The sequence below is a fragment of the Sycon ciliatum genome, chromosome 8 (assembly GCF_964019385.1).
Source record: "Sycon ciliatum chromosome 8, ocSycCili1.1, whole genome shotgun sequence".
NCBI classification, from domain to species: Eukaryota; Metazoa; Porifera; class Calcarea; order Leucosolenida; family Sycettidae; genus Sycon; species Sycon ciliatum.
In genome coordinates this window covers 7,232,412-7,254,044 of record NC_088650.1, presented here as the reverse complement: position 1 = coordinate 7,254,044, position 21,633 = coordinate 7,232,412, and the positions used below count along the sequence as shown (strand labels likewise).

The 21,633-nt window shown below is 47.0% G+C and overlaps 1 protein-coding gene across 1 annotated transcript; it reads left to right on the top strand.

Moving 5' to 3' along the window:
- Positions 1-214: 214 nt before the first annotated feature.
- LOC135823096 (protein spinster homolog 1-like) lies at positions 215-21,300 on the top strand. Its single transcript, XM_065335927.1, has 11 exons — positions 215-516; positions 997-1,048; positions 5,478-5,670; positions 6,190-6,341; positions 7,360-7,429; positions 8,009-8,163; positions 8,519-8,653; positions 9,330-9,531; positions 10,457-10,621; positions 15,169-15,313; positions 19,409-21,300. Exons 1-11 carry the CDS (start codon positions 435-437, stop codon positions 19,618-19,620), a joined length of 1,563 nt encoding a protein of 520 aa, XP_065191999.1. The 5' UTR covers positions 215-434; the 3' UTR covers positions 19,621-21,300.
- The last annotated feature ends 333 nt before the right edge of the window (positions 21,301-21,633 follow it).

Here is a 21,633-nt window from a genome sequence, read left to right as displayed (position 1 = left end):
CCCGACCCTTACGTCATTGTTTCATCGGTGACGTCATGACGTCGCCAGAAAATTTTAAAGCACTCAAAATGTGTATAAAAAACGTCTTTTTTGTGGCAGCACTTGACTCGAGTACTCGTACATACAGATCAGGGAGTCGTCAAATATTTGACGACTCCCTGATATAACAACAAAATTTGCATGCCGGATTTTGCATTTTGGATAAGTAAAAGCAAGAGTTTATGAACTCTTGGTAAAAAGTACTCTTTGTCTTGCCAGATATGCGATGGTCCTACCATTCTCGCGTTCCCATACTTTATTGTCCCTGTGACACCGGTGTGCGTTGTTCATTGGCGCTGTTCTGCCCAGCTACGCGAGCCTTGCTGATGAGTTTGGCTTGTGTTGGAGAGTTCATTCACTGCTTCTTGTAAACTGGTTTTGGCAAGCATCTCATCATGGTAACCAAGGGTGTCATAACAGTCTGCATTTTGTGCGCTATCAACCTGCTCAACTACATGGATCGCCTTACGATCAGTGGTAAGATTTGGGGATCCTGCGAAAGCCGTGATGCAACTGTCGAAAGTACAATACCGGTAGTCGTAATGTTTGGGGATTTAAAAATACTTGTGTTATGCTTCTGCTATGCATATGTGTGAATCCCAGTGGAGCTGCGGTACCTGTATTTTTACTCTACAATCTTTGGCGGGTCAATACACTTTGTCAACACTTAGGGCTTTCCCACACACAATCGATTGATTCATTCCACTCCGGAGTAGAACGCAATTTAGTAGTTGCATTTACTCCCGGAACATAAGCAGCAGATCACTACGGAACATAGGAAGTATAATAACAAACTGCACGAATATGAAGCTCTCTTCCACACCAAACAAAGAACAATGGGAAGAACGAGGTGAACTGGGTCTGCTCGTCATGTGTGTGTGTGTGTGTGTGTGTGTGTGTGTGTGTGTGTGTGTGTGTGTGTGTGTGTGTGTGTGTGTGTGTGTGTGTGCATCGCAGGAATCCTACCGCTGCTGGAGAATCCACCGGATGAAAAACCAGATCACAATGTGTAAGAAGCTCAGGTCTTCATCTATGAATATTTTTTTGGAGTATTGTGCGCACTGGGTGATGCACAGTTCTGGGCTCTACACGGCTGTTCACACGCAGGCACTTATCAATATGGCGTCGTTCGGTGCGATTTATGTAACATTGCGCGAATAGTACAAATACGCGATGAGTTTGCGTTTTTGCAAGAAACTCATGTCGATCCTCGTGTGGTTCCACGATTTGGGACGCGAAACCAAGAGAAAAGTTGTGAAAGCGCTCGAGCGAGATACTCGACTTTTCGGCAATTTGAGAGAGAAAGAGGGTGGAAAGGCGTCCTGGCCTGCCCAGTTAGCTGTTTTTTCCGCTTCAAACTTGCTCGAACTACTCCTAGCAGTCTGGAGATTGATCTCGCCAGTGATTGTCAGCCTCTGCTTGGCGTGCTCGCGTGTACAACATTCAAGTTAGACATTTCGTAATCGTTCAACGCACACTAGGGTAGATATCACAATTTCAAGCTCACTTGGCCGGCTGCTGTCTTCTTCTACAATATCCCACATGGCGACTAAGCAATTTACAGCAGGAAGCAGCCTTCTACACTCAACAGCAACTAAAGGACCACACCATTTGTCTTCCAAATCAAGAGAACACAGGCTCCTGACTCGTCGCGCGTATTTAGAAGTTCACGCGCGTATTCTAATGACACTTACCAGAGGATAGTCCTCTACCTGGGAAAAAATCGGGAAGGGCTTCTCGGAGCCGAGTTTGTCAGCGACGACACAAGGAGTATTCCAGAACGAAGCCAAAGTCGCACGACACAGAACAAATGTTTCTTGAAGGAAAGGCAGTCATGTGAGGTACGAGCGGAAAGCTTGAAACAAGCTTTGCAAGACGCAGATGATCAGCGGGTTCCCCGGGCTGTCCGGGGTGACTAGTCTCCAAAATCCAGGGGAAACCATGGCCTACTCGTGTTCTGACGATTTGAAAATTCAAATTTTCCTGCCATTGAAGCCCAATCGAGACTTTCGGCAGCCATATTGTTAAGTGGCGTGAAATCGCACAAAAAAACAGCCGTGTCTAATCGGAAGCTTTGCTGAAAAATGGGACGCACACTCGAGTACACAGTACAATGTCATGCATACTTGTGTCGAGTTTGTAGTAATACTTTATGCACTCGCCTTATTTAGTATGCACATTGCCCGTATGGGGTTACCCACACATCCAGAGTGCATGACCTAGTGACCCTAACTGGGCCTACCGACTGCCCCTAATGGCCTGGCCACTTTGAGCGTGCTGGTGACTGTGTAGTCGCTACAGAATTCACATCTTTTTCATCGCATGGGGAGGGCTTGAGCCGCACCCCACTCGGTAGCTGTGGACTGTGGTAGTTCAGAGTCCACATCTTTATCTAGCCCTGGGGTTTTGCATCCTGCAGTCAGAAAATGAAATCTGACGGAAGGCTAAACTAAGGGTGCGCTCATCGTTTCTGCTGGTTCTTGAAGACATTTCTCTTGCAAGACGAAGAAACGGCAAGTATCAACTAAATGGATCTCGATGAATTCTCGTGTGCAAAACGTCAAGCGGGCTGCGACCTTTGAGAGACCTGAGCATGTACATGGTCTTTTTTGTCGCGACTGCAACACATGTCGGGAGAAAATAAGTACCTGACTTATAAAACTATCACACTCAATGGACTACTACTCTAATTACGGCTCATGCACCTTCTCTCACCAGAGCCTCTAAATCTCACACTCTAGATCTCTCTCCGTCACTCCAATAAGGCACATACACTCCAAATACGCCAAACTCTTCGGGATTCTCTCTCTCTCTTTTCCAAACCGAGCAAAGAAAAAAAAAAGGCGCAGAAGCGCAAGCATGCGCCTTGGTTATCAAAACATGAGAGCTCACATCCTGCGAGAAATTACGTAACGTGTGTAAATGTTTTAGGTTTCCAATATTAAATGTGGAGATCGCATACGCGACACTCCACCACCAAGAAGAAATCCAAAACCATATACATGTACACCGAATTACAGCATCTGCAATAGTGATAATAAATTAATAATAATGAGATATGAGTTATCAACACTGAGTGTCTCTGATAGTAGTAGTACCTGTCAAAGTCCAGTTCGTGATCCATGGTCCCTTACAACAATTTCGACCCTCAAAGGGGAAATTAAGCTCTAGTGACTAGATCATTATACACTGCAATTCTGCATACAACTAGTTTTTAGCACCAACGATTATGCACCACATACTCTTATCCATACTAGCACAGTTGCAATAATTAAGAGTATCAAAAACTGCCACTCTGTCCTATATTAGATTAGAGTTGCGGGAGACACTGTTCAAATGCAATCATTACTGTTTTTACAGCGAATCGTTGGCAATGAGCTGCCGAATACCTGTACGGCAGTGTTGCGCTGCTCCCTGAAATCCGATCACACGAGTCAAGTTTGCACCTGCACCAGTTTATAAGCCAGTGTTGGCAGGTCTACAATGGCTGCACAGCGCCCTGCACCAGTTCATAAGCCAGTGTTGGCAGGTCTACAATGGCTGCACAGCGCCCTGCTCCAGTTCATAAGCCAGTGTTAGCAGGTCGACAATGGCTGCACAGCGCCCTGCACCAGTTCATAAGCCAGTGTTAGCAGGTCGACAATGGCTGCACAGCGCCCTGCACTGTGAGGTCCATGACGGGCGTTTGGATAGCTGCTTCGACGGCTGGTTCTAATTCCGCCAGAGTTTTCAGTTGTACTGCTGTGCGCCGTTTCTTGGTCAATGGGTCAGCCATGGTGACAGTCCCAGGTTTCGGCACCAAAGTGTTGGGAGAGAATAAGACTGAAATGTACCTTACTTATAAAACTATCACACTCAATGGACTACTACTCTAATTACGGCTCATGCACCTTCTCTCACCAACCTCTAAATCTCACACTCTAGATCTCTCTCCGTCACTCCAATCATAAGGCACATACACTCCAAATACTCCAAACTCTTCGGGATTCTCTCTCTCTCTTTTCCAAACCGAGCAAAGAAAAAAAAGGCGCAGAAGCGCAAGCATACGCCTTGGTTATCAAAACATGAGAGCTCACGTCCTGCGAGAAATTACGTAACGTGTGTAAATGTTTTAGGTTTCAAATATTAAATGTGGAGATCGCGTACGCGACAACACACGTGCATTTGGTGGCAGTCAGCATGCGTAGATCCGTAAACGTGGGAATCTCACAAGTTTCAACCGCCTCAGAAGCTCGGAGAGCACAGAGAGCACCCAAGTACGTCCGAGCATCTCCTTAAGTTTCGAGAGGATATAAGAACACTTCTCCGACTTCTCACAGTCTTGGACTTTCCGGAAGGATTTAAGACCGCGCGCTCAGCTTTGTTTTCTAGGGCTGTGTTTACATGAGAAATTTCAACCCGGGTCGAGTTCAGCCCGGGTTGAAAGTCTGTACGATAGACAAAATAGGTGAGCGTTTACAGTTGACCCGGGTCAAAAATTCTATCTCTTCAGTCGGATCTTGTAATGTCTGCAATCAATGTACGGAGAGGTTTGCGGCGATTTATATTCGCGAATGTGTGATGGTCGTGAAAATTATTATTATTATTATTATTACTTGCATGTACGCATTGGAGTCAACCATGCAAGCATGATCCACAACTTCGCTTATGCTGAACATGATAAACAGGACTATGACAGGGGAAAAAATGAGCTAGAACGATGATAATAATAATTATGATACTTATATCATAATATATACAATGTAGCTCATGGGTATTGAAGATATGTCATTTATGAATATGTCTATAATTATGAATATTGCAGCCTGAGTGATAATGATAGTGCTATTTCCTGAGTTTGACTGTTTCAGGATCTGTCGGAATATCACAATGCACAGACCCTCATGCATAGATCTCGCCATGCTGGTCTGTCATGGGCAATGGCTCCCAGGCTCTGCAGAGCGTCTACTATTGAACAATCCAGCATTGGCTTGGCGCAGATCTCCCACCATAAAAACTGAGCCGCGAACCACGTAGTGGAAAGCTACACAAGATGGCCAACCCATTTTCACATGTACAGACAATTTGCAAAAACGTTCCGAACATTCAGGGAGAAGACATTACTTGCATGACACATTGGCAGAACGAACAAGGCAGACTCGAACATTCCAAGATTCTGCAGCCGTTGCGTTTCAGGTGTTGGGTGGCAGCTCCGTTACTGAGGCCGTATACAAGTCGTCGAGCTCGGTTAGCCGCCGCCAACTAGTCAGCGCAACCTCGGCCACGCGCTCGCATTAGCTCCATGCCCGCGTTGACGGAGTCGTGAAAATAGCGAAATTTAATCTCTAGCGAAAGTTTCTCACTTTACAGACTGAAGCATCTGTGGTATGAATGTCTCAATACAGTCATCATCTGTGCCTGGGCATGTGTTGTGTGATATTGTGTTTCTGCACGCGTAGTACCTGCAAGACGTGTTCCGGCTTCGGCATCACCGACTTCGAGGGCGGCCTGCTGCAGAGCGTCTTTATCATTGGTTACATGGTGTTCTCGCCGATATTCGGCTACCTGGGTGACAGGTACAACCGACCGCGCATCATCACAGTCGGTATAATAGTATGGTCTGGAGCGACGCTTGGTGGTAGCTTTGCTAACGTAAGCTACTTTCCGTACTGGGAGAAAATTATTTCTATATTGTCGAGGCCGCTACCGTTAATTCCGGAATTCATTGACTTGGAGTGTTATCTGTAACATGGAAATTGTGGTCTCACCATCTGAGTTCTTAATGGAGTGTTATTCCTTACATTTAACTGAACAATGTGTCTAGCTGCTCCACTGCAGTAAGCTTGCCACAATTGAAAACAACGCCATTGTTAAATTGTCACGGGACTCTCAGGCGGTGCTGCGAGAACATTTTTTGGTCTTTGGACATTTTGCTGGCATTGTCTGTTTCTATAATTGCAAGTGTGCGTGTACGTGTGTGAACGTGTGTGTGTGTGCGTGCATGTACATGTGTGTGTGTGCGTGTGTGTGTGTGTGCGTGCGTGTACATGTGTGTGTGTGTGTGTGTGTGTGTGTGTGTGTGTGTGTGTGTGTGTGTGTGTGTGTGTGTGTGTGCATGTGTTTGTGTGTGTGTGTGTGTGTGTGTGTGTGTTTGCCTACCTGTGTGTACAGTCGTATGTAGCCCTACTGCTACTACGTGCCCTGGTCGGTATCGGTGAAGCTAGCTATGCCACGATTGCGCCGACCATCATTGCAGACTTGTTTGCCCAGGAGCGGCGAATGCAAATGCTGATCATTTTCTATTTGGCTGTGCCAATTGGAAGGTTAGTCGAACACAAATACACACTTGTCCTTGCTTGTATTTGCTCACTGCCATGACTGGTCACGTGGGTCTCCCCATGGGAGAGGGGAGAGAGACTCGAAAGGAATCTTGGAAGGATGACTCAATTGGCTATTGAACCGCCCAACGGCCGACACCCCCTGAAATCCCCAAACTCTGGGTGTACTTGGAAATGATCCCACTTCTGGGCTCACCACACCTCAGTAAGTGGGTGAGGACAAGGCGCAGAAAAAGGATTGACGGTGTCAGGGTATCCGTCCCGGGATCCAACTGCAGTTACCTCTGCCCCCAGTGTGGGTGGCTAAACCAGAGTGGATCTGATATAAGCTTCACTAGCACCATTGATTACACAAGAGTTACTCTAGCCAGAAGTAGACCATGGCTAGCAGGTATGTATACTTCAAATAGAAAGTATATGAACCCTGAAACCAACAAAGGTGGCAGGTACTACAATACACCTTCAAGCAGCTGAGCCTATTGGCTACATACCCAACACTATCTGGCATAAGTGTGCCCACCTACCGAACTGGCTGGCACACACACACACACTCACGTATGCGCACGCACGGACACATACACACCACATGCACACACATGACATGTGCCATGTACAATGTATACACCTGTCGCAAGAGAAACACGCAAATCTGCAAATGCACTGGATGTACAACAGCAGATGTTCACACACATACTGTCACACTCTCACACAGAACTCGCTGTCCCGCATTAGTCATGTACTGCTCACTGTTGCATGTCTTCCCACCCATCTCATGCCAGTGAATCATTCTCTGCAGGTCCCAGTGATTTGTTTTGTGATTGTTGGAAAGGCAGATAGCATAGCCTGTGCTTCATAGCCTGTGTGTGTGTGTGTGTGTGTGTGTGTGTGTGTGTGTGTGTGTGTGTGTGTATATGTGTCTGTCTGTGTGTGTGTGTGTGTCTGTCTGTCTGTTTCTCTGTCTCTCTGGGCGTATCTGTTCGTGTGTGTATGTGTTTATGTGCAGTGCACTAGGCTATATAGTCAGTGGTCAGGTGACCTCGTTGCTGTGCGACTGCTGGCGCTGGGCATTCAGAGTAAGGACACGTTGTCTATATACATGTAGACAGCACACAGTTGTCTAAGGTCCTCAGGCTGCATACAGTGCAGCTCTATGTCCAGTGGACAGAGCCAGTAATACAATGCTCATACAGCAAAAGCACAGCCAAGTTTTGCCGGCGTTTGCACCATCATGGTTTGTGGTTATCTTGTAAAAAAATAAAATAAAAAACTCCTTTTCTGCTGCAACAGCAGAAAAGGACTTGGTTGTGTCATTGCTGCGTGCGTATTGTAGACACGACGCAAATATGAGGACGGAACCAGAATGACTTGTGTCCTGCATGCTCTTCGCGTTGAAGACATCCGATGTTCTCTGATGGGACGGAAGTTCTTTGATTCGTTTGCCGTAGCGAGGCTGACTAGCTTGTTGTTGCAAAGAAATGGCTTCCTTCCCTAAGCGCATTTCGAATTGTGACTTGCTCTGCTCTCTAGCGGCACTGTTACTAGTAAACCATTTACTATCAAACAATTTTCTCTCTTCTCTTTTGTTGTTGTTCTGTCTCCTTTGCATATAAAGCTAACACGTGTTGTGTTTTTGGTCTGTTGCTGCAAACTAGATAACGCCTGCCCTGGGTATTCTGCTGGCCGTCGTCTGCTTCTTTCTGCTCAAAGACCCAGCACGTGGCGAGTCTGAGCATGCTCTTGAGCACTCACAATCGGCATCTAGTGGCTGGAGAGCGTACCTTAAAGACATCAAGTACTGCCTTAAAGTGTAAGTGGCAATTGTACACTGTATCGGTAAGTCTTGTCCCTTTTAAAAACTCTTGTTTCTCACGGTGTGATTTTGGATAGTGCAGCTCTCTCTCTCTCTCTCTCTCTCTCTCTCTCTCTCTCTCTCTCTCTCTCTCTCTCTCTCTCTCTCTCTCTCTCTCTCTCTCTCTCTCTCTCTCTCTCTCTCTCTCTCTCTCTCTCTCTCTCTCTCTCTCTCTCTCTCTCTCTCTCTCTCTGGCTTTTGCTGCAATTCCTGACTTGATTTCTGTGTCAGTATAAGACTATGCATTTCTTTCTTTCTCTGATCTGTCTGTTGTTTGTGCTATTGTTTCATGTTGTCTCTGCCTGGCGTGTAGTAAAAGCTATGTCTGGTCTACAATGGCGTTTGCGACGACGACCTACACGATCGGTGCCCTGGCACAGTGGGCACCTACGTATGCACGCTGGGCTACTGCGTACGAGGACAAGAGTCAGGCGTACTCTGTGAAATGGTGAGTTCAGTGTAGCAATCATGCTCTCAACTATCCCACACACAGTCAACTCACGATAAGTCGCTCACTCGGTCCTGGGAACGAAACTGTTTGACTTTCCAGATTTTTTATTTTATTTTTTGATGGGAGTACATGTACTTACTTTGAAGCCCATGATTGACTTACAGATACTGTGTTCAGTATAGATAGATATGCAGTGAGCACACTCCATTCAGATTGCAACAGTGTGCCTCTTGTCACGAGTGCATGAGTTGATACTCCATGTACATAGCTTATTTTAAATGTCGTGCGGTTTATCACAAATAAGCTGTACGCCGTACACAGTTTATTTGGGAAAGGACCCATTGAGCTTTAAACCCTGGTTCGAGTCCTTTTACATGGTGGTGACAGTCAAATTTTTCTTCAGACTTTTCCCGTTTGCAACTTTCGCTCAAACTGATGAATATTGGATGGGCTTTGGAGTTTCGGAAATCCGGCTTGGATCGATTCATCCTGAGAATTGCCATTTTCACTTTTTGAATGCGCAACTTCGTACATGGAAATGTGCAAACCCTAGTTGAAAAGCTAACGTCTTTGATGACTCGACATTTGGCAGCGAAAGCCACAGGAGTGCAACGAAGCCCTTGTTGCCTTGTCTAACTTGTTTCTGTGTTTTCTTACTACTTATTTCACCCAGGGCGGGTCTTGGTGTGGGTGGCATCACGGTGGTCGCCGGACTTCTTGGCTCGTTCATGGGCGGCGAGATTGCGCGCCGGCTGGGGCGCAGAACGAAGCAAGCCAACGCGCTCGTGTGTGGCTTCTCCTCGCTGGTCGCGGGACCGCTGGTCTATTTCGCTCTGACCTGGTTCCACATCTACAAGCTCATCTATATGACTTGGGTATGTTGTGGCGAGATAATTGTTACTATTTAATACGTGCATTCTTGGGGTTGAAGTCGACCGATAGTTCCATTTCTTCGCTTGTGCTGGACAACGAAGGCAGGAGGATAACAAATAATATGCTATGGGAAAAATAAAGAGAAAAAAGAAGAAATTTGTAACATGGAAAGATGTGGGCACAAGTTATGCGAACGAGTCCACCAACTAAACCAGATTTTTGAACAGTCAGATGTGCACAATCTAGCAGTACTCCTTGTCAGTTTTGTGCTAGATTGTGCACGTCTGACTGTTCAAAATCTGGTTCAGTTGGTGGACTCGATCGCATAACTTGTGCCCACGTTTTTCCATGTTACAATAACTGTTTCCTTGGCTCACCATCTGAGTTTTAAAAAAAAAAAGAGATAAAAATGTGGTGGTGAGACAGCTGTTTTTACAGCTTAGTCTCTGGTGAACATGCGCGTGTTTTATTTCTCACATCCGCGTGTGTACTGGATGCTTCCGTTGCCGGATAGGCTACATGCGCCATTGGTCATGCACATGAACCGCCAAACATTCACATAAGCAAGCCATCAAGTAGCAGCAGATCGCGCAGCGCATAGAGAAGAAAACATGACAGAGGATGTCCAATCTCCTGGGAACATGCAATCATTAAAAGATGGAGAGAAACACATCAATTCCTCTGCGTCTCTGCATCTCTATCTATTCATCTCCATGTGCAGCCAGCCTTGTGAATAACAACCCTGGATAGAGCACGAAGAAAGGGCTGTTATTCGCGAGTTGTCCGTAACCCCGAGGGTAAAAGCATGCAGTCTAATGGTTACTTGTCCTGAAGATAGTGTTGTTATTCGCGAGTTGTTGTTCTATCCGAGATCGTTGTTCTCAATGTTGACTGTATGTTGCTGCTTCCGCCCGTTTTGCACTGCAGACATTCATGTTTCTTGGCATGCTGATGTTGCTGTTTGGCTGGGCACCTATGTCCGCTATGCTGCTCTCCATCATCATACCGAGTCGCCGTGCCACTGCCTCCGCTCTCCAGCTCTTCATCTCGCATTTGCTGGGTGACGCACTCAGCCCCTTCCTCATCGGATGGGTAAGCGATGCCTGTGTTTAGTGTGTGTGTGTGTGTGTGTGTGTGTGTGTGTGTGTGTGTGTGTGTGTGTGTGTGTGTGTGTGTGTGTGTGTGTGTGTGTGTGTGTGTGTGTGTGTGTGTGTGTGTGTGTGTGTGGATGGGTGTGTGAATGGGTGGGGCTGCTGTGTCGTTTATTGGTACTTGCTTCCCTACCCTCACGAGTTATCCGAGTAGCGCTGTCTGTGTCAATTTCTGAACCACTATGTGAAAGTAGAAGGTCAGGCCATAGCTGTTCCAGAAGTACAGAATGGTGCGATTACATCCAGCGTGCCCTTACGTCAACAACTGAAGACTATCCAAAGGAAAAAATTCTTTTTGGCAGCATATACACTCATACATCGGCTATCCGGACCCCGAAGTTACGGGCACTTTTGTGTACCGGGCACCCTTCAGGCGAGTTTCAGTGACAATATTACTACTCTTCTGTCACTTTTTGTGGAAATAGTGACACTGTTTGCCATATCTATGGCCTTTCCCCATCAAAATATTTGTGATTCGGAGTTACGGACATGTCAAAGTTACGGGCAGTGTCCGATCCCGTACCGCCCGGATAAACGAGGTATGAGTGTAGGGGTGCGTTTGGTTGGTACGATCTAGAACAGGATCGAACAGCTGGTGCACATGGAGCAGCCTCATGCCAACCAATGGTACTCCAGAAACAGAGCACATTTTTGTGGAAAAATGTGCCAAACTTGGTGCATTCTTCAAAATGTGTATGGGTCACCATGGTCACTTTGTACGGTACGACGAGTCCAACCCAAAAGCGTATGCACGTGATCATTTGGGACCAAAATCGATGTTCCCGCCAGGTTTCACTGTGAAAAAGTGAAACTGCTCGGTCTGCTCCGGCCTCAAGCAGAACATGTTCTGGCTGACCCAGAACAGGTGCAGTCCCAACCAAACGCGCTGTTCTGGTGAATCCTGTTCTAGTTCGTACCAACCAAACGCGCCCGAAGTTGAACTGATTCACTGAATATTGTTGATGGCTGAGTTTTTTTGTTTTGTTTCTCTGATTCGCCGGTACAGTCAAACCTCCCTTAAGGTGGCTCACGCCTATTTCAAAAAAATTAACGATTGCTCTGAAAATTTGGTGGGCGGTTGCTCTTAGGTAGTGTATGCAAATGGCGAGTTAAAAAAACGGGGTCTCAATGCTAACTTTTGAGATATAGGCGATGACAATTTCACTAAATTGTCAAATTTGTACAGGATTTATGATGTATAGCGGACGGGTATTTCATCAAGAACCTGATTTACAATCTTCCTCATTTTTTGGTTATTGAATGGACTAACTGTGTACATGCCAATGAGAAAATAAAAAACATATGCTTCAATGCTCAATTTCGCCATATAGGCGCAGAATGCCTTTTTGATAAGTTTGCTTTGGTGCATGTACATGCACACCTACATATCCCATGTACATGTCCATATACATCTACCCTTCTCTACTAGCCCACCCCAACCCTGCAATACACATTGACACAAGTGTACACACACATACCACACACAAACACACACACACGCATACATGCAAACACACACACGCATACATGCAAACACACACACACACACACACCTGTCCTGTCGAACCACTACCACTAGGGTCACGTGGGCCCCGGAGGGGCAGCAGAGAGAGAGAGAAAGAGCACGCCACCCGGTTGCGCTCCAGACACACACGCACACGCACACACACACACCTTTGGACCTTTGGAAAGCCCATCGCCAAAGGCGATGATAGCTATTAGGCGAGGCAGAACACACACACACACACACACACACACACACACACACACACACACACACACTACTACTACTACTACTGCTACTGTAGCATGGTTGCCCAAGGGCCACACCATTCCGAAAGAAGCCGGAGTCATTGTCAGGAGCAGAAACGGAGATGACGACTCAGGTCACTCTGTCGACGGAACTGACGGCTGCAGCGAGAACAGCGGACACAATATGACGCTCTGTCAGACTTGGTTGCCCGATGGCCACGGTCGCACATGTGACGTCTGAAACCAGGCACTGACTTGAATTGCCGATTGCATGTCAAACACAAGAGAGAAGCATGGACGCTGAGCGGAATAGATGATGCCGGCGCGGACACTTTCGATGGTTCCAGGGGCAAACAATGATGCACACGCAGGCCACCACGAGAGTGAAACGACCTTCTGCATGTACAACACTGCACAGCACCACGCTGATCCTGGATGGGGAGACTTTGCTCTGCGCCACATTTGTGCCTTGTTTGTCACCTGGCTGGCGGAATGACCGATGGCAGATAAGACAGTCCACCCGCCAGGCAGACCTATCCTGAGCAACCTCATACCAGGCCAGACAGACACACACACACACACACACACACAAACACACACACCACACACGCACAAACGTGCGTGTAAACAGTGACTAAACACACACACACACACACAAGGCACACACATGATCGCACGCCTGCAGACCATCGCTCCAATGAAGATAAGATTACTACTTCTTTGCGTAAATATGTTTGAGATAGAGTGTCACTCTTAGATGTGACTGATGCCATCAACCAATGTCAAGGAAAAAATTCACGGTTCGTGTCAGACTCGGCTAGAGGCCGAGTTTTCCGCATTCGTAGGAACGCCATCATCCTTCAAGGATCAAGGCGCAGATGCAAGGAAAGAATGTGTTCGATCTTCTTCTGCACACGTAGAAATACGTTTGGGCATTTTCGATGATTTAGAATGTACGTCGCGTGAATATGACAATGTGACAGAGGCAGCCACAATTTACTGATTACTGTGCATTGATCTAGCTATATACACTGCAAGTGCACTGTAAATATTGTGTTACATGCACGTAGTTATGAAGGGAGACAGTGTACATGTACATTCACCAATGACACACCTGTCAGACAGCAGGTTAGGGCTAGTCAAAATTATGAAGGCACAATATACGATACGAAGGCACGATTTTGCGATGTACTTGAGTTTGTGAATATAATAGTGGACTTTGTGTTCACACATACTCTACCAAATTGCCATGCACACCCTTGTAACACACACACACACTTGAGCCTGGGGAGCATGATTGCTGTCAGCCAGTGTTGCTTTCAAATGCTTATTCTCGTCAGGAGTGATGTGAAACACATACTGGTAAATATCAATCTCTAAAAAATGCATCCTAAATAAAACGCTCAAGCACTGAGTCTAGTCAGAGTGATAAGACAATAAATTGAAGGAATTTCTCAACAAAAATTCAGTGTACCGCTGTGATCAAGCCGTGGCAATAACTATAGTAGAGTTCTTGGTGGACAGCGATTACCATAAAGAAATGGTGAGATACTACAGTAGTACCCTCTACTGACACAATGCAACCACGTTGTCCAGTACGTGTTCGAATCAAAAATACTTTCGTACATTCGTGACCATTTCAAATTATATTCAAGCGCGACCTCCACAATTCACTGGCTTCAGAGTTGATTGATCATTATAGAACGGCCATTCTTGACAAAATAGTCAGACAAATTTTGCGAAGGATGGCGTTCTACTGTGGAAGGGACTCGCCAAGCCACTTGAACCAATTCAACGAAAATACAAAATACTCAGGTTTTACACATTCACGTACCCGTCTGTGCCGTCCCCCATTCCTTCCAAGACATCCACATAGACTCCAACGCTTTTATTCTACTCTTTTTCCGAAGCCGACCATGGGCATGGGCAGTGCCTGCTGGATCATGGAAGGGACATCCCAACACTTCTCTGACAGGTGACAATTTCCACAAGTAAAAAATGCACCTAAAAAAAAGTAGCCAAGTGAAGGAGTGAAAAAAAGAAGAAAAAAGCTCACTCTCTAGACTCGAGTACGAGAGTTTCGTACTCAGGCCATCTGCTCGAGCTGGACCCTTCGAAACTGGAGTGCGCTACAAGCTCGCTACGCCAACTCCGCATGCACTTTTCTCGAACGTAGGATGCGCGAGAACCTGCGCAGAAGACGAGTTTAGAAATAGGCGCGAGCCACCTTAACCGCACACATCTGTTTTCCACAAAAAAATATCCGGATAGGGGAGGGAACCGGATAATCGAACACACATGCTGTATGTATGCATGACATTATACTGTAAATCGGTGACCAACCATTTTCTTCCGGATGGTGAGGGATCCGGATAAAAGAGGAACGGATAAGCGAGGTCTGCCTGTAGATAAGTAGATAAGCAGTAGCTTTTGGCCTGTTCATCAATTTATCAATAAAGCAATTCCACCACCGCCACGCTGGTGCTGTGGAAATAGTCTTGCTGGCTCATTATATACTACATTCGCAGAGGCAATGGGCTTGAATTCTGCGAAAGTGCTCAATACCTAATTCAGTCAGAGCGGTGTACACAAAGGCACGCAATGAAAACCTTGGCAAATTCCGTTGTGACTCAGAGTTTCATGGCTGAATCAATCATCAGACAACGAATGCCTTTGTAAGTTTGTATATATTACATTCCACATTTGTTGCTCATCCCTGTGTGCTGTGCTCTGTAGATATCTGATGCTATTCGAGAGAGTATCCTCTACCCAGACTCGGCCTTAATACCCAAGCTGGAGTCTGCCACGCCAAAGCAGATTGCTGCTGAAGAGCGTGCTCTGCGTTATTCGCTCTACTCGTCCGCAATTATGTCCGTTATCGGTAAGGGAAGATTTAAAATATTCACAGGTTGAGGGAATGGAAAAGGGAAAAGTCTGAAGTTAAAATTGACTGTCACCTCCAGGATTCGAAGCAGGGACCTTTGCTTGAGGCCAGCAATGCTCTAACTACTTTTTAAGGCCGTGATCGTTTGGTCGGATCCAGATCCAGATCCGTCGGATCCACTGGATCTGCAATGATCGATTGGTCGAATCCGGATCCAGATCCTTCGGATTTGGATGCAACCCTGCCCCGGGAGCAGGGTTGACTGGATCCATCGGATCCAAATGTGACCTTTGTGCGTATATGGCAGGTAAAAATCATTTTTGTGCTCATTGTCGTACGTCTAGAGGACTTTCGTTGACTTTTCGTACAACGCGCGCACGCGCGATCAGTACGACTTTTGCCCTTTTGGGTGACCTGTCAGCACCATTTTTTACTTCAGCAACATGGCAACAGCCAAGGTCCGAAAAACAGTGATCGGTTGATTCTGAAGGATCCGACGGATCTGAGATTTGGATCTGGATCTGGATCCGACCAAACGATCATACGATCATAGCCTGAGTGTGCAGGGTAGCCTAATGTTTCCTGACGTTGTTTGTGTTGTGCAATGAACAAAACTCCAGCCTAAAAACCTTTAAAAAAAGTATCACGGGAAGCTTTCTTTTATTTGTAGGCTTCAGTGTACTGCAGCCATTACCGTACCATTACATATAAGTTTTTATTTTATTTTATTTTTTATGAAAGTGCACATGCCTACATAGAAAGGAAGAGAACAACAACAACAACATCAAGAGAACATAGGGGACTACAAAGGGCGTGCAGGTGCTATTGAGCTGCAGGGCATGCGCTAAGGATTAAAATGTGCTCTGACACAATGTCCTGCCAGTTGCAAAAATGTCCGGACATGCAAATTTTCACATCAAATCACACAGTGTTCAGTGTAGAATTAATACCATCGAAATGTTATCACGACGTGAACAGAGTCCGACCTTGGCTGCTGCTGCGTCGTCAAGTTTTCACAAGGCTCGAGCGATTGGCGCATACTCTATTGGGTTTCCGCTTGACTGCACCTAGCCAAACAATGCCATGGCACGGCGATGCATTTCAGAAGCAGCATGATCTTTGAAGGCTGATGTTTTCAGGTTCCTTGAGCCAACGACGAAGGAGTCAGAAAAATTCTTGCTGCTGCGAATTTTATCAGCAAAACGGGAACACATCTTACACTTCAAATTTTCGACAACGCTACGATCTGAGTGACTGCGCTCATACTCATAGCTCAGCCAAACAGAAGTACATGTAAGTTGAAATCTCCCTATCATACTCGGCGACCCACTTGTCACAAGTGGTCGTCTGGACTCCTCTGGGCTTCTTTCCAAGAGGAGCACCCGCATCAGCGGTGCTTGGATTTCTCTTGCCAGACGACATCACTAATGACTATGAGACAAAGGATTGACGTGCCTTTTCTTTTTTGTACTTTGCAAAAAAGTGCGCAGACACTTTGTCCGGATGTGTACAAAATGTACACATCCGGAAACTGACCGTAAACGGTCGGAAATTGTCCGATGTCCGACCGTTATTTCGCGCCCTGAGCTGTGCCGGTGAGGTGAAGTGCGCTCCCCCGACCAATGGTCTCGGGATCAAGGCGCACATCACGCACCATGGGATGGGGGAAAGGGAGAGAAGAAAGACTGTGTGTGTGAAGAGTGAGAACCTGAGAGCCAGACAGTGATGCAGAGAGAGAGAGAGAGAGAGAGAGAGAGAGAGAGAGAGAGAGAGAGAGAGAGAGAGAGAGAGAGAGAGAGAGAGAGAGAGAGAGAGAGAGAGAGAGAGAGAGATGGGGGGGGGGGGGGTGAGGGAGGGTGAGTGAGTGAGTGCCAGATTAGTTCAGGAAACTATGGCAATGGACCAACAGCTGCGTTGCTTTCAGTGGGGGGGGGGGGCAATACAGAGAAGTTAGATCGGAGCTGCTGCGAGGCAGAGTAGTGTGCAGGCACTGGATCAGCGAGAAAGGGGCCACGAAAAGCAGCAAAAGGGAAAGAAGAGAAGAAAGAAACATTAACACAAAACATTCTGCACTGAGGTGATTCGAGAGCTCTAGGGAGCAGGGTACAGTTCAGTGGGGTGAAGACAAGGTGATCGTTGTGGGACTGGAGAATGGAACGTCGTCAAATTTAGCCATGGAATGCTGTCGCCCACAACCAATCCTGGCGTATCAGGTGCTGACAAATGCGAGACTTGAAGGCCTGCATTCCCTTCGATGCAGGAGGTTCCAGGATGACTTGCTCAGGAATGTCGTTCCATGCTGCAATGAGGGTGTAGGGGAATGACCTCAGTAGGTAGTTCGGTGCTGTCCGAGCAAGTGGCCATTGTGACAATTGATTCATCCAGGTCATCATCGGCCTTGCGCTTCCGGCTTGCTATAGTATCGCACAAGACATCCGGCATCTTCTTATGATAACCTTCATCATCAATGTCGATCGTGCCGACACGCACAGCAACACGGGTTATCCTCGTCGCGATGACTGAGAGGCGGACAGATTTCGTCATCGCTTCCGTATCCCCGTCTCTTCGAAAGATCATACGCTCATTCAGATCCTTGATCACACGGATGAACTCCTGGGCTTCGATCTGGTCAGCATTTTCAAATGTCTCTTCGACATTGTCGAGAGCACCTGCAGCCTTCATCACATTGAACATTGATCTGCGACCATCATCCCAACACTGTAACAATCTTCCTTTTTCCCGGCTTGATGGGCTTCCGTAGTCTGCAACACCGTCTACAACTATCTTGGGTAGACGTTGGAGTTTGTCACCGCTCACGATAATCATCGACGACACCCTACAAAGATATTCTGCGATCTCCATTGGAGACATGTCTACCCGATCCGGGTGCAGTAACACAGGTCTCAATTCATACGCTGTACACATATCTGTCAGTAAGCGCACGGTCAATTCATCGTTTGTACAAGAAAATAAATACCACTTCTCAACATATGGTTCGGAGGTTGACCAGGCCGACATCTTTGATCTGATAGAGAGAGAGAGAAATTTAGCAAATTGTGAACCAAAAATGAAATTACATCAGGTTACCCGCTCGTTACTTACTACTGGGGTGGACCCTTAATGTAGTGCAACTTGTACACATATGCAAGCCCTGAGACTGGCCTCCTGAGCTGCAGGCTCTGAAGGATCGTGCCAGGTCCGATGATTCGCATTGCCTTCTCCTGCACCCTGTCATAGCGTGCTAGGTGGGATTGGGCTGCACACATGGTGGCTAGGGGAGCGTACTCCAGGATGGGCCGAATGAACCCCTTATACACGGCAAGGCGGCCCTCATGACCCAGAAGCCAAGCAGCACGGCGCAAGAATCCCAGGCGCTGGCTGGCCTTGACAGCGACAGCATGGATATGGCGCTGGAACCCAAGCTTAGAGTCGAATGTGACTCCAAGCAGCTTAAGGTGGTCCGAGTCCGGAATAATCTCGCCGGCAAAGGCGGTTGGTGGAAAGTCAGGGCACTTTCGAGCATTGCATAAAATCAGGCGCTGGCTCTTGGTGGGCTCGAACTGGATCCGCCATTGCTGGCCCCATGCGGCAAGATTGCTGAGGATTGTCATAAGTCTTCACTAGTTTGAGGGAAAGAGACTAACGGGAAAAGTCTGAAGAAAAAATTGACTCTCACCACCAGGACTCGAACCAGGGACCCTCGCTTGTAGCTAGCGATGCTCTAACCACTGAGCTATGGTGTAGTCATAAGTGCATGGGCTTATACCCCACATATAAGTGCATGGTCTTTTAAGTGAAAAGTTGCTACGAAAAAGATTTTTTGCTGTGTGAACATATTCGGGTAGAAGCCCATGCGCTTATATGTGCAATAAAGGTTTGTCTGTGTCCTAAACAACGGTGTTATCACAATGCTTAGCAGTATATTCAGCTCCAGGGTGTTACACCAATAGTGTTCACATACAAGCACATTCGCTTATATTTGGGGGGGGGGGGTGCGCTTATGTCCGGACATAAGCACATGCGCGTATATGTGCGTAAGTACGGTACTACAGCAGTGTTGTGTGGCGCTGTGATTGTCTTTCTATGCTGCAGGTGCACTGTTGTTTGTGATCAGCTCGTGGTATTTGCCGGAGGACATGGACGCAGCGCAGCGGCATGCTAGGCACCGTTCGGCCTCGGATGACGACGAGAGCGATGTGGAAGCCGAGCCCTTGACTTCGGCGCAGGCCACCGATGGTAGAAAGGATGCGAGCACGGAGTCCACTGATGCGTTGAATGTCACGCCTGATCGCGTCGTGCTTTGAGCCGCTATCAACCTGCTGCAGCGCCCCACTGTGGACACTGTTAGTCATTGCATTGCCGTGTGCTCTGTTATTCAGTGTCCGCTTTCCGTGCGCCACACGGCGTCAGCATCTCGATGCTCGATCGAGAGCACGGGGCGTGCTGCCTGCCACCTACAGCTTGTATCTTGCCCGCGGATGTTGGCCGTGTGTTGGCCTGTTTTGTTGTAGTTCGTCGGTCAACACGCCATTGCGTAGAGAAACCGCTGTACTCCCATCATTGGCCAAACACCGCTGGGTCAGCATTGGGTCACGTGCTGCGCAGTTAAGGCAATGGCAGCCCTGCAGCCGTGTTCTCTGAATCGCAGTGTTACCGCCGTCTGTCCCAGTGGGCACCACTCCAGCATATCGTAAGTGGCCTGCTCACCGTCAGTGCTCGTCGGTGTTGTCCGTGCAGCCCCATCGAACACGTTACATGTACAGTGCAGTGATGTCATATACCATCCTGTCACCAGGAGCCATCTCTATTCTTCGAAACCCCGGCCCCATCTTCTTTTTTTCTTTTTTTTTTACCACAGAGTACTGTAATTTCACAAATTTTCGGTGTACTTTTATTTTCGGTACTTTCGGTGCGTCTGTTTCATACCTAAAATTTCAATACACCGAACAAACACTAAGACACATAATCCAATAGGGAACTGCTTCTCTGTACCGAAAATTTCTGTTCACCTAACCTGGCCTGTTGCCCTCATACCGAAAATATTGAGCACCGAAAATTTCTGAAATTAGAGTAACCTAAAGCCGTCATGCAGCGCACCCTCCGCAGGATGCCTGCACACGGCGGTACGGCAAGTAGAATTTACACCCGCTGTGTGCGGTGTGCCCGTTTCATATTAAGCCTGTGTGCGTGCGTGCGTGTGTATGTGTGTCTGTGTGTGTATGGCATTTTTCCCTTCTTATCACTCGCTGAGCAGACATTTTTTGATGCCGTGTACGCTCGTGTCTCGGTTGACACTTGCTGCATTTGTACTTCTACTTATGTCAATCATCGACCCCCCCCCCCCCCCCCCCCCGTTTGAATCGGTCCATCCGTTTACCACATCCGCAAACGAACTTTTGTACGTTTTACCAGTTTTGTCATCTTTCGTATTCGCTTGAGTATTCTCATGAAATCTTACACTGCTCATCTCCCCATGATCTTCACCAGTACCAATATCCGTACCTTACTTAGCGCTGCTGCAGCCAGCTCTCCGCTAATATTGTAATACGAGTGCTGCGTACGAATCTCCTCGCGCAGGCATCATTTTTTTACCATGGTGATCTTTAGTCCCAGTATGCAACGAGCATGCCTTTATCAAATTATCACTATGCGACATTTGACATTGATGGCTTCGCTTGTACTTGTAGAACCAAGTGCAAGTATTTTACTATCATAATACTGTTCCCTATTTCCCAGTTCCTTTTTTCTGTTATTTTTCTTTTGCGAGAATAGATTATATCAAGAGTACATAACCCCGGGGTTATGTACTCTTGATTATATCCTGCTTGAGGGACAATGGTCACTCGAATTTTTCTCTAATCCTTAATTTACCCACAGTGCTGGAAAGTGCTACAATGTATGTCACAATCAACCCGGAGTCAGGGCAAGGCTGACTTTGGGATCCACTTGGATCCTATCATATGCTATTATTGTATTGATCCATACCCAGATGATGTTCCCAGTGTGCTGAAAGTGCTCATACCAAGAGTACATAACCCCCCTACTCTTGCTCATACTCATACCAAGAGTACATATCCCCCCTACTCTTGCTCATACTCATACCAAGTTTATCTACTCTTGCTCATACCAAGAGTACATAACCCCCCTACTCTTGCGCATACTCATACTCATAGCAAGAGTACATAACCCCCGGGGGGGGGGGGGGGGCTATGTACTCTTGCTCACAGTGTACTGATCCACACCCGTTTGGGGGGTTTCCCTTCACAGTATGGGCCATTGATGACATCAAGAGTACATAACCCCATGTACTCTTGATG